The sequence below is a fragment of the Dissoconium aciculare genome, assembly GCF_010015565.1.
Source record: "Dissoconium aciculare CBS 342.82 unplaced genomic scaffold K489scaffold_7, whole genome shotgun sequence".
NCBI lineage: Eukaryota > Fungi > Ascomycota > Dothideomycetes > Mycosphaerellales > Dissoconiaceae > Dissoconium > Dissoconium aciculare.
The window spans coordinates 1,658,671-1,672,622 of record NW_022984957.1 but is presented as its reverse complement, the minus strand read 5'-3'; the positions used below and the strand labels follow the sequence as shown (position 1 = coordinate 1,672,622).

The 13,952-nt window shown below is 54.5% G+C and overlaps 7 protein-coding genes across 7 annotated transcripts; 3 read left to right on the top strand and 4 right to left on the bottom strand.

Annotated features, from left to right (window-relative positions):
• Window positions 1-1,154: 1,154 nt before the first annotated feature.
• Window positions 1,155-3,746, bottom strand: K489DRAFT_381290 (ENTH-domain-containing protein). The gene is made up of 4 exons (XM_033605082.1): window positions 3,347-3,746; window positions 3,206-3,275; window positions 2,924-3,144; window positions 1,155-2,871 (listed from the first exon to the last, which is right to left on the bottom strand). The coding sequence occupies exons 1-4, from the start codon at window positions 3,417-3,419 to the stop codon at window positions 1,556-1,558; spliced, it is 1,680 nt and encodes a 559-aa protein (XP_033459548.1). The 5' UTR covers window positions 3,420-3,746; the 3' UTR covers window positions 1,155-1,555.
• Window positions 3,747-4,197: 451 nt separating this feature from the next.
• Window positions 4,198-5,341, top strand: K489DRAFT_371336 (60S ribosomal protein L8-B; the record flags this gene model as incomplete). Its single annotated transcript, XM_033603231.1, has 4 exons — window positions 4,198-4,200; window positions 4,436-4,519; window positions 4,574-5,083; window positions 5,141-5,341. 4 exons carry the CDS (start codon window positions 4,198-4,200, stop codon window positions 5,339-5,341), a joined length of 798 nt encoding a protein of 265 aa, XP_033459547.1.
• A 362-nt stretch (window positions 5,342-5,703) lies between these two features.
• On the bottom strand, window positions 5,704-6,585 carry K489DRAFT_410791 (NAD(P)-binding protein; the record flags this gene model as incomplete). The annotated part of the gene is made up of 1 exon (XM_033607741.1): window positions 5,704-6,585. One exon carries the CDS (start codon window positions 6,583-6,585, stop codon window positions 5,704-5,706), a length of 882 nt encoding a protein of 293 aa, XP_033459546.1.
• An 855-nt stretch (window positions 6,586-7,440) lies between these two features.
• Window positions 7,441-8,958, top strand: K489DRAFT_395096 (glycosyltransferase family 32 protein; the record flags this gene model as incomplete). The annotated part of the gene is made up of 2 exons (XM_033606826.1): window positions 7,441-8,821; window positions 8,918-8,958. Exons 1-2 carry the CDS (start codon window positions 7,726-7,728, stop codon window positions 8,956-8,958), a joined length of 1,137 nt encoding a protein of 378 aa, XP_033459545.1. The 5' UTR covers window positions 7,441-7,725.
• A 316-nt stretch (window positions 8,959-9,274) lies between these two features.
• K489DRAFT_381285 (acetyl-CoA synthetase-like protein) lies at window positions 9,275-11,468 on the bottom strand. The gene is made up of 4 exons (XM_033605081.1): window positions 11,297-11,468; window positions 11,161-11,231; window positions 10,562-11,096; window positions 9,275-10,495 (listed from the first exon to the last, which is right to left on the bottom strand). Exons 1-4 carry the CDS (start codon window positions 11,414-11,416, stop codon window positions 9,434-9,436), a joined length of 1,788 nt encoding a protein of 595 aa, XP_033459544.1. The 5' UTR covers window positions 11,417-11,468; the 3' UTR covers window positions 9,275-9,433.
• A 372-nt stretch (window positions 11,469-11,840) lies between these two features.
• Window positions 11,841-13,065, top strand: K489DRAFT_245412 (uncharacterized protein). The gene has a single exon (XM_033599907.1). The coding sequence runs from the start codon at window positions 12,103-12,105 to the stop codon at window positions 12,925-12,927; it is 825 nt and encodes a 274-aa protein (XP_033459543.1). The 5' UTR covers window positions 11,841-12,102; the 3' UTR covers window positions 12,928-13,065.
• A 139-nt stretch (window positions 13,066-13,204) lies between these two features.
• K489DRAFT_410788 (uncharacterized protein) lies at window positions 13,205-13,487 on the bottom strand (the record flags this gene model as incomplete). The annotated part of the gene is made up of 2 exons (XM_033607740.1): window positions 13,205-13,347; window positions 13,406-13,487. 2 exons carry the CDS (start codon window positions 13,485-13,487, stop codon window positions 13,205-13,207), a joined length of 225 nt encoding a protein of 74 aa, XP_033459542.1.
• Between the last annotated feature and the right edge of the window lie 465 nt (window positions 13,488-13,952).

The window sequence follows — 13,952 nt, the reverse complement described above, 5'->3', positions numbered from 1 at the left end:
CATGTTTCCTCCATCCGAAGCTTTTGGGATCCCAGCAATCCATGGACACCAAGCAAAAAGCACTTATAGCGCCATCCATCGCGCAACGCTGGAACGTGGTGTCTCTGCGATCGAAGAGGTCTGCGCAGCTGGAGGTGCTCCATGAACGAGCGGATGTCGTCAGCAGCCAATCAACTGGCGACTTCACATGCACATGGGGAATCCGGAGCTCGACTTCTGCTTCGAGACATTTACTAATTAAGAATCCTCTCAATGGGCGACTGGTGGCGTATTGCAACTGTCTCTCGAGGCTAGATTTTCGTTGTCCAGACTGCCGGGTCTGACGATATACACACGCTATATGAGATCGTGGCTGTATACCAATCGAAATCATGTGTGATGTGGATATACTGTATCATCGTGAGGGCAATGACGTGCTCGTGGGGCTGCAGCCCGATGCTTGCTTATTTTCCACTGCATTTCTCATCGTCTGTCAGGGACATGTCGTGATGCTCCCGGCTGGACATGCGGTCCGCCATCCCGTTACATTTCGATTGCTGTATTGCCTCAGTCTGAAGAGAAATGACATGCCTGAGTCGACAGTAATGTTAGAGGGATGCGCAAAACAATAAAGGGACGCGAACATCGAAAACGACGCCCTGCTTTCCAAGTCTCCTCGGCCTGTAGATCGAGTATTGTCATCATCACCATCATCATCGTCCGAACGTTCGCCCAAACATGCCCTAGTGTTCACTCCCACGCCTGGCAAGCCAAACACGTGCTCCCAGCACCACCGACATTCCACCACCTCGATCTATAGTAGTCATCACAGAACGAGGTCCGGGCTGAGAAAACGCCACGAGCAGTTCGACATGCCACCACCAACTGTCCCACCGACGGACGCCAGATGACATTGCGTCCAGACTGGGATGGAATGGGATGGGATGGGATGGGATGGGATGGGCGCCTGTGGAATAAACAATAAGCAGACATCGGAGGATCAGCCTCTTCGAGATGATGTCGTGATGCGAGCAAGCCTCTCTCGACTTGGGACTTGCGATGGAGTCGGCTGTGCAGGAACAACCAGCGGCACCTCCAGGACTTTTACAATGGGTGTGTTTAATGATAACATTGGTGATAGCAATGCGCGTTGTCGGGGGGTAGAAATGCAACGGGTATGCGGAGAAACACTTGCTGGATTTTTATCACCTACTTTTCTAAACCACCTGCACTCTAATTCAAAGAAGAAAAGGAGAACCCTTGCTGATAAATGAGCGATCGGATATCATCGGCCTACGTCACGAAACAATGTAGCGAACGAAGAAAAAAAAAATAGGGAATAGCCATGTCCAATGCAACGAGTAAAAAGGGCAATACTGCATCGATGGAGACCGAACCGGCTTTTCTTGCACATCGAACGCAGGAAGATGCTCCCACCAATCTCACGCCGAGCACGTGTTGCAGGGCAACGGTCACGTCAGAGTTCTCGACCGGCATGCATGGAAAACAACCGCCCTGCAGCGCTCCACGTGGGCGACCCAAAGGGAAAATCAGATCGACCGTTCCTCCTCTCCTTTCACAGATCGATCAAGCTGTTTCCCGCGGCGCCCTGCTGCTGCTGTGGCGGCCTCGATCCGAAAGGGTTATTGCCGCCAAGTCCCGTGGCGGGGCCGGTCTGCGCCGGGTACTGCTGTGGCGCCTGTACGTAGAATGGGTTGCTGCCTGTTCGGAGAGCCTCAAGGCGACCCATCGATCCCGCGCCTGCGGAGTTGACGAAGGTCCCGGGCGCCGTGTGCTGTGACGGGATGCGTAGGTCGCCCGTGTTTCCGAACGTGTCTTGACCCTCTCCTGTGGCGAGCAGGTTGTTGAGGCGCGCGGCATATGGGTCTTCCGCTTTGACTTGTGTTTGCTGGGCCTGTAGCGGCTGCTGCTGCTGTTGTTGTTGTTGGACCGGCACTTGGAAGTTCTGGATCGGGTTGGAACGGTTGTTGTACTGTTGTGCGGTCTGCTGTTCCTGGAGCGTCGACAATGTTGGCGCCTTGAATGGAGAACTCTGCTGCTGTGCCGGCCGCGCTGCGAATGGATTGTTTGAACCGGTCGGCTGCGCTTGCAATGCCTGGCCACCGTTGTTGTTCGACGCCCACGGATTGTTAGATCCAGGCTGAGCGGTGAGCTGCTCCTGAAGCGGCTGCGGTTGCTGCTGCTGTCCGACCTGACCATACCCGGTCATTTGCTGAGCCCATGGGTTGTGGGTGGCTTGCGGCTGAAGGAATTGTTGCTGTTGGCCGTAGATCCCTGTAGGTTGTGCTTGTCCGAGACCAACATTGCCATACGCGTCTTGGTAGCCAGTTTGCTGGGGCTGCATGCCCGTCGGCTGGCTGTATGCGTTGTTCAAATAGCCGGTAGGCTGAGGTTGCTGCTGTTGAACCGGGTTACCATACCAATCCACCGCTGCCTGCTGCTGATAGCCTTGGTTGAAGCCGGTCGGCTGTGCAGCCTGCGCCGGCGAGTCATCAAACAATAAATCTCCCTGCTGATCCTGCAGCTGACGCTTGCGGAGCTCCTCCTCTTCTTTGCTGAGCTTGATGGCCTTTGCCAAATCTTCGTCGGTCTCCTGCCCGTGCGAGCTCTTGGCCCGGCGCGCAGCCTCTGCTTCTGCTTCGTTTTTCGACGCCTCGAGAGCGAGTCGGTACTCCAAATCATTCTCGTCACCCTCAGCAGGTTGGCGCCTCTCCTTACGTCGAGGATTTTCGGCAGGGGCACCGTTATCGAGTTCGTTTTCAGTGTTGAGTCCAATGACCCGGGATTTCCATTGTCCTCGGTTTTGGCGCTCGGCACGCAAGCGCTCTTCATCGAGAATCAGCGAAGTAAGCTCCTTTGCAGAACTCCTGACTACACAGATTGTTAGCTTTTGACACGGCTCTGGACCTCTGGCTGTACCTACTAGCTGCTCCGACATCTCGGCCCTCGTCGTCCAGATGTATGAATTCCCGCAGAGTCTTGATGATATAGATGTTTTTCCGCGCCCAGGTCACCACCAATTCAGATCCCTCGTGTAGACAATAATCAAGGACCTTCAGACTCTTGAGCACATGTCGCCAATTCTTGCCTTTGTCGTTGAGACGTTTGTCGAGCATGTCCATAACATCGTAGAAATCCTGCGAGCTGTATCGTCCACAACCGCGTCAGCTTTCCGGTTACAACAGTAGGTAATCCTCCTACTGACCTGTTGTACGTTATCCTAGCGATCTCCGACATATCCGACCCAGAAGGCCCCCATGCTTCGTTGCTCGTCGCTGTTGACATGCCATTAGCTCTCCATCACCAGGGTGCATGCGCAGCCAGATCTTGGTGTAGAATCGCATACCATTTCGCACCTTCACCTGCACGCTGGAGTAGCCCTTTGTGACATTCTTGATACTCCGTACGACCCCCGACATTTTGCGACTCCGGAAGCGAGGTCGATCTACGCGAAAGTGGGATGTCTGTCAGACTTGGGGCGATGCGCGCACGGCGCAGCAGGTACCGATAAGTGGTTGAAGAGCGGATAAATGATCGTCGCGGCTGGATCTTCGAATTCTGGGCGCGATTGTACTCCTTCAGTGTTGCGCGTTCCGTGGTGGTATTCAATGGCAACTGGCGGTCTTCAGGCCAGCGCGAATTGGTGATGGCAGAAGCGGGATGATGCAACTCATGTGCGGCTTCGCAAGCGCGAGGACGTAACCTTGCCGTGCAGGTATTTTGTCCACGCGGACTGGTCCAGATAGATTTTACGCAACACTTAGATACATGGAAACGGGCGATACTCAATTATTCGAGCAAAAGTCTTACGAATCTGTCATATCTGAGACATTCACCGTTGCTCACATTGGAAAACATAGTGAACGTAATTCTGGCACCGTGCGTCACGCTCTATGCATTCAGTTCATGGATCTGTAGATGTCATCGAGGAATAAAATCACTCGTACTTTGTTGGCGTGGCTGGGTAATGCCGCCGGAAACAATGTCTGCCGCCACGTGCCGTCTTCTTGGAAAGCTGAGGTCACGTGATTGTGCGAGTACCCCAGATATCGGTGTCGGCCCATCTTCGGATTTGCGAAGTCTTGGCGCCCACACACCATCGCAAAGATTGACCATCATATGTGATTGAAGCTGTACGAAATTTGTGTCAACGACGACAAGAACTTTTCCCTTCACATCGTTCCGCATATCGACATCATGGTGAGTTACCGAAACGAGAACATGAGATGAGGGCTGTCAAATGCCTTTGCTCGCTGATCACTGTGCCTCAATTTGCAGCGCGTGAACAGTTTGCAGGCATGCGACAGTCACTCTCTCCATCATTGTGTCCGAGGATCAATGATGTGACATGGCTTGAGATATGACGATGGCCTTTGTGCCTCGTGTAATCTCTTTAGAGACAGAACAGTTAGCTGACTGTTCTTCTCAATGATAGCCTCCGAAAGCAGCAGGAACCAAGAAGGCCGCGCCAGCGCCCTTCCCGGCCTCCAAGGCCGGTGCTGGCAAGAAGCAGGCCAAGGTATGCACCACACTCTCCACTGTGATAAGAGTCGACCCATTGACACAACTGTAGAACCCTCTCATCGAGCGCCGCCCACGCAACTTCGGTATCGGTCAGGACATCCAGCCCCGACGCAACCTTTCGCGTATGGTGAAGTGGCCCGAGTACGTTCGTCTTCAGCGCCAACGTAAGGTCCTCAACCTCCGCCTCAAGGTCCCTCCGGCGATCGCACAATTCAACAACACCCTCGACCGTAACACCGCCGCCCAGACCTTCAAGTTCCTCAACAAGTACCGTCCTGAGACCAAGCCTGAGAAGAAGGAGCGTCTGTTGAAGGAGGCCACTGCTGTTGCCGAGGGCAAGAAGAAGGAGGATGTCAGCAAGAAGCCCTACACTGTCAAGTACGGTCTCAACCACGTTGTCGCCCTCATCGAAGCCAAGAAGACCGCCCTCGTCCTCATCCCCAACGACGTTGACCCGATCGAGCTCGTCATCTTCCTCCCCGCCCTCTGCAGGAAGATGGGTGTCCCATACGCCATCGTAAAGGGCAAGGCCCGTCTTGGAACTGTCGTCCACAAGAAGGTATGCGAAGCCGTGATCCTTGAGTGGCTGGAATTATGACTAATAAATATTTTCTAGACCGCCGCCGCCCTCGCCATCACCGAAGTCCGAAGTGAGGACAAGTCAGAGCTCTCCAAGTTGGTCCAGTCCATCAAGGAGGGATACCTCGAGAAGAACGAGGAGGCCAAGCGTCACTGGGGTGGTGGTATCATGGGTGCCAAGGCCCAGGCTCACCAGCGCAAGAAGGCCGAACGGGCCGAGCGTGAAATTAAGATCTAGATATACTCACAATGGGCGGTTTCAAGGCGTGTGGCGCTGGTATGAGCATAACTCTTTTTTGGAGGAACGGCTTGCTGGGATGTTTCAATGCATGTACGAACTTTTCCAAGCTTCTGGCTTTGTCATCCACTGTCTACACCGACTTTGTAAACCATCACTTTGCCCACTACCAGGTATGATGTCCTCTATCGACGACTTTTCATGAAGGATACACCATGGTCATGTTTCATTTGACCATGAAGCGTTGGAGGAATTTTGCAAAGTCAAGCGTCGCCAAGTCTGCTCTATAGTCGCAGCGCAGCTCCTACAGCACGGCCATGTGATCTCATGTGTCCCGGCTCCACAGCACATCCAGATCCAGCCTATGACGAAGATCCAAGCTGTTCCGTGCCCAATCGCATCTTCTCCATCGTCTCGGTCGCCTCCTGTTTGTATTCCTCGCGCCACCGACTCTGCGGCTGTCGTTCGTAAACAATGTCCCCCATCGTCCAGGTCATGCGTTTCCGATCCGTCTCCCAATCGACATCGTTGTCAGGGCAGATGACGTAGAATTTGCCCTCCGACATCTTCCGGTACAGATACTCCGCCACCTGCTCCGGCGCCCACGCACCCGCCGGTTTCTCCTTGGTGGACCCGCCGCCGGTCAGGCCGGTGAAGGTCCAGCCTGGGACGAGGAGATGCACGCTTGTCCGCGGGCTCGACTTGGCGAGGTCGAAGGAGAGGTGTTCCGTCAGGGTCTTGATGGCGCTCTTGCTGGCGTTGTAGGCCGGGTTCGAGGGGGGGTTGGTGATGCCTTGCTTGGAACCCGTGACGATGATGGCTCTCTGGCTGCGCTGCTGCGGCTGTTGGAAATGCGGGACGAAGACGTTGAGGCCGTTCACGACGCCGAACAGGTTGGTCGCGAAGATGGTCTGGAAATACTGGGTGTCGGTCCAGTCTCCGTTGGCGCCGATTCCCGCATTCAGGTGCAACAGGTCTAACTCCCTTCCGCCGGCCTCGACTTTGGTCTTGAGCTCGTTCCACTCGTTCAATGAAGAGACGTCCATGGTGTGGACCTCGATGTTGGTACCATCTGGGAGAGAGGTCTTGGCATTGGCGAGGGCTTGGGCATTGTTGTCGACCAAGATGAGATTCATCTTGTGCGAAGCGCACAGTTGCGCCACTGCGAGTCCGACGCCGGAACCTGCGCCGGTGATGAGGGCATTGGCGCCGGCTCGAAACACATCAGTCGCGGTGGACGGCATGTTATCGAAAATTGCGGCTCTGTAAATACGGGTGATTCTGTGTTTGATCGATTGCAATAGCAATAAGACGATGCTGAAAACTTGAGCAAATACCAGTAATATCTGTTCATCGTTGTTTCTTGAACTTTTACCATGTGTGGAGAGAGAGGATGACGTCAAATTCGCACCCACCTGCACTCTACTGCGAAGTCGATTCATCAATGTCATGGCGGGGAATATCCGAGTCCCTGAGTGATGAATTTGTATGGGCGAGACAGGCACACCATATACTGTGGTCAACCATCGGCCATTTGGACCAGCTCCGGTCGAAAACACCTAGATAAATGCATGCCCTTCAGAGTGATACGACAGCGACGATAGAATGTGAGATCTCCGCGAGTCAATCGCATTTTGGCCAGTGCAGAAAATCTACGCCTCTCGAACGCTATGGACAAACTGTACATGAAAGCGAAGCACGTGGACCCTGGGATCAGACGCGTACTCAACTCATATTGTTCGCGATATCTACCTGCGATCCGAGTCCGCGAGCTTCTCACGATGGGCAAAAAACAGCTTCATTTGTGGCGCACGTAAGCGTGATTCAATACTGTAGGTCAACACTCCTGCGCTGTCGAGACGCCTGTAGTCGAAGGTTGGCGTGCTTCTGGAATGTTTCGGTGGTTTGAAATGAGGCTGCTTCGTGGACAGACCAGACCAGACCAGACCAGACCGGGGGGTCAAAAGCCGGGAAGAAGGGTTTTGCCCATTGAAAGCGCCTGCACGTGCAGATAAGCTGACGAACACTCGTCGCGCTAGGAACTTTTTATTCCTGTGTATACTATCTAGTAGTAGGTATGGAGCGACGCAACGCACGCAGCCGGGAAACACTGCGCAATCCTGGCAACAACAGTTGCGACCCACAATAGTCCTTATTCATCATCGATCCCGGCGCGGGTCTGCCGCCTCAGTTCTGTAGCTTGATGTTGTATTATCAGTCGTTCACCGTTGCACAACTGTGCTCGAGAGCTCATAGCACCTCGACACCCTGAACTTCCACCAATCGTCTTATTTCAACGCCACGTCCTGGACGCACGTCCACTCCAGATCCTGGCCTTCGACACGGCCTGACAGATTCATATTCTTCGAATTGCGACGACCATCATGTTGAGCTTCCGCCGAGCTCTGCTCATCGCAGGCCTGCTGTTGACTTTCTTCCTCATACTCCGCCAGTCCCACCGCTCATCGAATGCAGCATACCTACAAGAGTCATCTGGCTCCTCGGGGAAGGCGTCAGAAAGAAAAGGAGGCATCGATACTGTAGGCAAGAATAGAAAAGGTGAGAGCGCGTTTGCCAAGGAAGATGGACGCAGCAGACAACCAGGCACACCTGCTCTCCAGGTACCGCTGGAGCAATCGAAACTACAGCCATTGAGGAAACAATTGGCCTTTGCCTACCCGTATCGTCCAGAGGGCAAGTTCCCTGCATACATCTGGCAGACGTGGAAATACGCTCCTTCGTCGAGCAAATTCGACGATTCGATGCGCCCAGCGGAAGCCTCGTGGACCGAGCTCAACCGCGACTTTGTTCACGAAGTCATCACCGACGATGTCGCCGCGAGTCTGATTCAGCATCTCTATGCTAGTGTGCCGGAAATTCACGAGGCATACATGGCATTACCGCGGCCTGTCCTGAAAGCCGATTTCTTCCGCTATCTGATATTGCTGGCGCGAGGCGGCATCTACTCCGATATCGACACGGTCGCGTTGAAGTCTGCCGTCGAATGGATCCCCGCTAGCATCCCGCGCAGCAGCTATGGTCTTGTCATCGGCATCGAGGCCGATCCGGACCGCCCGGATTGGCAGGATTGGTACTCGCGACGGATTCAATTCTGCCAGTGGACGATCCAGGCCAAGCCGGGCCATCCGGTGCTCGTCGACGTCGTAGCCACCATCACAGAGGAGACGTTGAGGTTGAAGCGGGCCGGCAAATTGAACGATCCTAAATTGCGTGTGATTGAATTCACCGGACCGGCGGTGTGGACCGATGCCATCTTCGATTTCTTCAACGACCCTGCGTATTTCGACGTGGAGCCTGGAAAAGGGAATATTACTTGGAGGCAATTCACTGGCATGACCGCGGCCAAGATCGTGGGCGACGTCGTTGTGCTTCCGATCACGTCCTTTTCGCCGGGAGTACAGCAGATGGGGGCTGGTCCCATCGATGATCCGATGGCGTTTGTCCAGCATAATTTCGAAGGTGAGTCAAAGTTCTTCCGCGCATCGTAGCGACCATGCATTTTCTGGCTCGAGTTGGCCGCCCCTGCGGACTATTGCTGACAGAAATTGCTCACAGGTAGCTGGAAGCCCGAGTCCGAGCGACACATAGGTGAATAGTCGGCTTTCGTATAGGCGAGCACGACAGCGGTGACCGGCTGCGGGATATGATTTAATCAGAGCTGTGGTCGTCAACAAAAGGACCCGATTGATAATCCTGCTGGCGTTTGTCAAACAGCATGCTTTTCTGGGCTGATCTGAGCATTCCTGCCGTCCATTCAAGTGCTGAATGGCGCAGGATGGGCTCATTCTTGGCGTTTTCCTTTCCTCATGACCCGCATCCTTCGGGACAGAATTGCTAGGAGCCACAGTGCAATCGAACATGAACCGTACCACCCTCGCGACCGATGCGAGCTTCGATCCCAGACTGGTCCATCATAACGCGCTAATCAAGGCCATGGCCCTCGCGCAAGAGTCTTTCACCATCTTCGCGCAGCTTGAATTTTTGAATCTTACCACTTGCCGTCTTGGGGTAATCTTCAACCCAGAACACGTATTTCGGGACTGGAATGCACGAAGACATCAGTGGAGTGCTTCACAGAGCTTTCTCGAGCAGGACCCTCAGCAGGTGCAGGAGGAGGTGGGGGCACCAGAGCGCAGAACCATTCCTTTGGCAACTCAACTCACCTAAATGTCCACTGAGCTCCGTCCGCACCCAATCCCGTGCGTTCCGCGCCGAGAATTCGGAATCCGGCTTTCGGACAATGAACGCCGCAACGACCTCGCCATATTTAGCGTCTGGCAGACCCACGACGCTGGCCTCGCGCACGGCATCGTGAGCGATCAAGCAGTTCTCGATCTCGAGGGGATGGATGTTCTCGCCGCCACGGATGATGATGTCCTTGATGCGGCCCGTGATCGTCACGTAACCCTCGGCATCCATGGTGGCTTCATCGCCGGTCAGCATCCACCGGCGGGTGGGGTCGGTGCTGTCTACGAGCATGCTGGCGGCCGTTCGCTCGGGGTCGCCCCAGTACTCTTTCATGACGCTGTACCCGCTCACCGCGAGCTCGCCCTTCTCGTCGAGGCCGAGTGTCCTCGAATGGTCGCTGGGATCTACGATGCGAGCTTCTAGGTGCGGCAGAAGCCGGCCCACGGTGTCGATCCGCTTCTGAATCGGATCGTCCGTTCTCGTCATCAAGCTGACGGGACTCGTCTCGGTCATTCCGTAGCATATGGTCAGCTCGTGGAGATTCAGAGTCTTGTGGAGCTTGCGCATCAGCTCGGCGGGCACGCTGCTTCCCGCAGCGATCCCAGTGCGCAGGTGTTCAAACCCCTGGTTCGGGACGGTGCCATCCGCGAGGAGCTGCAGCTCCGCGAGGAACATGGTTGCGACGCCGTACAATGCCGTCCCTCTGTACTCCTGTACGGCCCGCAACGAGGCCTCGGGATCGAAGACTTCGCTTGGGAAGCAGATCGCTGCTCCGTGGGTGGCTGTCGCCATGTAGCCCAAGATGCATCCGAAGCAGTGGAACAGTGGAGGAGGACAGACGACGACATCCGCAGGTGTAAGTAGCATTCGCGCGCCGATCTGCGCGCCGTTGTTCAGGATCCCGCGATGTGTCAGACACGCTGCTTTGGGCATAGAGGTGGTGCCCTGGACGCCCGGAGATGTTAGCTTTGACACACAAACAAATGTGTAACTCGAATCTCAGAGACTCACAGATGTGAATTGAATATTGACTACGTCGTCTTTGTGAAGCTGCTGATCAGGTAGCGCCTGCGAACCCGACATCTCCTGTAGATATTCGAATGGGATCGTTGCACGAAGCTCGTCGGGATCTATCCGACCCGCCGAATTGTCAACGAGGACGACATTTCGCAGCGTCGGCACCGCTTCGGACTCGATCCTTGAACCCGCAATTCCCGGTACGATGTGCTGCAGAAGCGATACATTGCTTCGCGGGGGCTTCCTGATGAGCTTCGTCTCCGTGCTGACGATGAGATGACTCGTCTCCAAGTGTTTGAGCGCGTTCACGACCTGGGTAGCGTTGAAGCTTGGGTTCAAAGGATTCAGTATCGCACCCAATTTGAAAACGGCGTAGGTCGCGACGGCAAACTCGATGCTGTTGCCGAGAGAGACGGATACACGATCACCTCTCTTGATGCCTATGCTTTGGAGACTTCGAGCGAGCGCGTTGGATTTCCGATCGAGCTGGTCGAATGTGAGCGTGGCTTGCTGGTGCCGTGATATGACGCTATGATGTATCCTCAGTCATTGTCCGTCGTTGTAATCCTCACCTCTACAGCTGCAAGACCTACGCGTTACGATCGCCGTGTCGTGAAACGATCGTGGCAAAGTGCTCGGGGACCGTCTGCTCGAACAATGGAGGCTACAATGCCGGTAGGTCGTCAGGTATGCATTGAAGGGGATTCCTCGATTGGTCGTATGTCTCACCTCCGTCGGTCCGAAGGCGTGAGCTTCGGTGAGCAACGACCGCGTCCATGTCGATCTGGGTCGTGGGCAAGCGGGGACCCTTCCAGCCAGGCGCCTCAATGGGAGGCCGTTGCCCAACATTTTCGACAATGGTTTATTGTTGTGTAATAAAACATGTAGGACTTCAACGGTGAGATCTAGTGGGAATTTCCCTGTGCTTCACATGAGGTTGCAGGGCTGGATGGGTTGCCAATGCTAACACTCCTGTATGCGTCCCAAGCCTGGTACGTATCGCAACGAGGAAGGCTTCCAAACTCGGCATGGTTGTATCCTTAAGCCGGAGCTCGACAAATTGGGCCGACTGAAGCCAGCTTTGGTTGGCCCACAGCACGACGATCCTTGTGACGTCCTACAGCCCGCTGCTGGAAATGATGGATGCTCGGGTGTGTTTTAATACCTGGTGATAATGCTCAGCCAATTCAAGGGCAGAAAGCGACCCCTCCACGCGAATTCCAACGTCGACGTCGACGCGGGGCAGTCAATCTCCACAGACCTGAATGTCACCAGTCACTGCACCCGCAGTGCGAGAACATGAAGCGCGGGTTACATCCAAGAGCAAATTACTGAGTACAGCGCTTCACCATCGAACTGTTCACAAATATCTGCTTGTAGTTTCGCAAGAGATCGCCTGAGTTGTTATTCTACGTGCGCCATTGCTCGCGTGCGCATTGCGGATCATTCTTGCAGGGTGTTGAGAGGCAGGACAATAATGCTCCTCGCTACCAAGCCACGTGCGGTCATAACCAGGTGTAGAATTCGGCGGGACGATGTTTCCTGGTTGGTTCATCTACAGCGCATTCGTTTTGACCCTCGCTTCTACAGCATCTCCGGACGTCTCTCAATGTAAAAAGTGTCGTGCCCATCGCGACGACTGCTCGCACTGTTACATTTCTCATCGCAGCGAAAGTGATGGAGAAAGGATTCGAATAAAGCAAACCAGTCTTGCTGGGAGGAGCTTTGGCTCCTTGATAACGGCGTGCTCTTCTTTGGCAGTTCTGGTCAATCAGCTATCAATCCATTTAATTACGGAAACACCTGGGCACTTTCCTGGTGCTGGATATGTCGCGGTGTGGGCCTTTGCCTTTTGTTACGTCGTTGTCTGCGATCATACTACAGAGGCAATAACAAGCATCACGCGCACGGTATTTCTGATGCTGCGTCTCTTCGACCTACTCGGGTCATGTCTTGGGCCCTTACCAGTTCAAGAGCAAATCCGTGTTGAGACTCACATCAGATCTGATTGGCCACTTTACAAATGTAGAGCTTGTGGTCATCACCGTGTCCATAGAGTTGCTCTCCGGGTGGAGCTGATTGAAGTACAGATGCGGCTCAACGTAGATGACTCGTCACCAGCGCAGCGCTCCCAGTGCAAGAAAACCCTTGCTGCTCACATGGAAAATCGATATGCACTTCGTCCGGGGTCGTTTCCTTACAGACATTCCAGACGAGACGGTTCACAAGAAGTAAGGCCCTTCACCTTTCCGCTCACCAAAAAATTGGAGGTGCAGTGCATAGGTGAAGAGTCGCAGTCACAGCGGCGTAGCTTTCGCAGATGGTATTTGCACCCTCGAGGCTCATCGGCAGAGCGATGAGCGAGTGCAGTTCGTGGCCAGAAAAGGCAGCTTGTGCCCTTCGGATCAGATGCAGATCATAAGGTTCATTTCGACGAACTTCAATGAATGTAAAATCTCCGTCTACATCGCCCAGCCGAACGCGTCGTTGGCGACACTTGGCCCTGGGCCGAGAAGTTGACGACGGGCCTGTCGGTCCGCACCAACCGCTCCGAGACATCCGAAGAGAGATCACGTTGCCCGTGAGCGATGCTTCGTGTTCTCGACATCGAGCTGGGCATGCATCATGATGGTGTTTTTAGTTCTCTCCGGGGCTCGGCACATCATCCTCGGCTGGCGCCGGAGTAATGCCGGCAGAAGTGCCGCCGTAGTGGGGACAAGAATGCCGAGCCATTCGGCGGCGTGGGTCGGAGGAGGAGACGCGTGTCGTCGAGGGGAGCGCTGGGGTTTCACATCAGAGGAAATATGTGTCAATTGGCCTGTTTACAAATGGACATACTTGTTGTGGCGATGTGAGTGGTGAATGATGGCTGGGTGGAATTGAGCCGAACACGTATACGAGCGCTTGAGGGAGCGGCCATGGTTTCCCGCTGACATTGATGAGAGTGCTCAGGGCTTCTCACGTGATGACACTTCAGCTGCGGGTGCTGATGACGGGGCGCAGGGACAGTTCAAACCCTCCGACGAGCTGTCCACACAGTGCACGTATCGTATACTTGATCAACTAGGCCAGGGTGTTTTGGTTGTTTTTTAACAACCGGCAGCGTGATGATACGTATGGCGGCGAAGCGATCATGCGCGATGATATCGTGTAGCCGTGTTGGCTTAGTTCTGGGCCATCGTTTTTAAGCTCGAACGCTGATACGAGAGCGATCATGTTGGGCTTCAATCACGCACCGATGTGAAACGAGCGTTTGCTCCTTCGACAGGAGAAGTGGCCCAACCTAGTCCCTCAAATTGACCACGGATGAAGATCCGCTCCAGAGTGAGCAAGCATGAACGTTCGAAGATGTCTGTTCATTGCGCCTGCACCAGTCGGCTCGTGC

Coding starts and splice junctions, on each gene's coding strand:
- K489DRAFT_381285 (XM_033605081.1), bottom strand. CDS start 11,416: ATGTTGGGCAACGGCCTCCCATTGAGGCGCCTGGCTGGAAGGGTCCCC. Junction 11,232..11,296: donor ACGCCTTCGGACCGACGGAG/GTGAGACATACG, acceptor CCGGCATTGTAG/CCTCCATTGTTCGAGCAGAC. Junction 11,097..11,160: donor CGACACGGCGATCGTAACGC/GTAGGTCTTGCA, acceptor GATACATCATAG/CGTCATATCACGGCACCAGC.
- K489DRAFT_245412 (XM_033599907.1), top strand. CDS start 12,103: ATGTTTCCTGGTTGGTTCATCTACAGCGCATTCGTTTTGACCCTCGCT.
- K489DRAFT_381290 (XM_033605082.1), bottom strand. CDS start 3,419: ATGTCGGGGGTCGTACGGAGTATCAAGAATGTCACAAAGGGCTACTCC. Junction 3,276..3,346: donor GCAGGTGAAGGTGCGAAATG/GTATGCGATTCT, acceptor GCATGTCAACAG/CGACGAGCAACGAAGCATGG. Junction 3,145..3,205: donor GCTAGGATAACGTACAACAG/GTCAGTAGGAGG, acceptor TGGACGATACAG/CTCGCAGGATTTCTACGATG.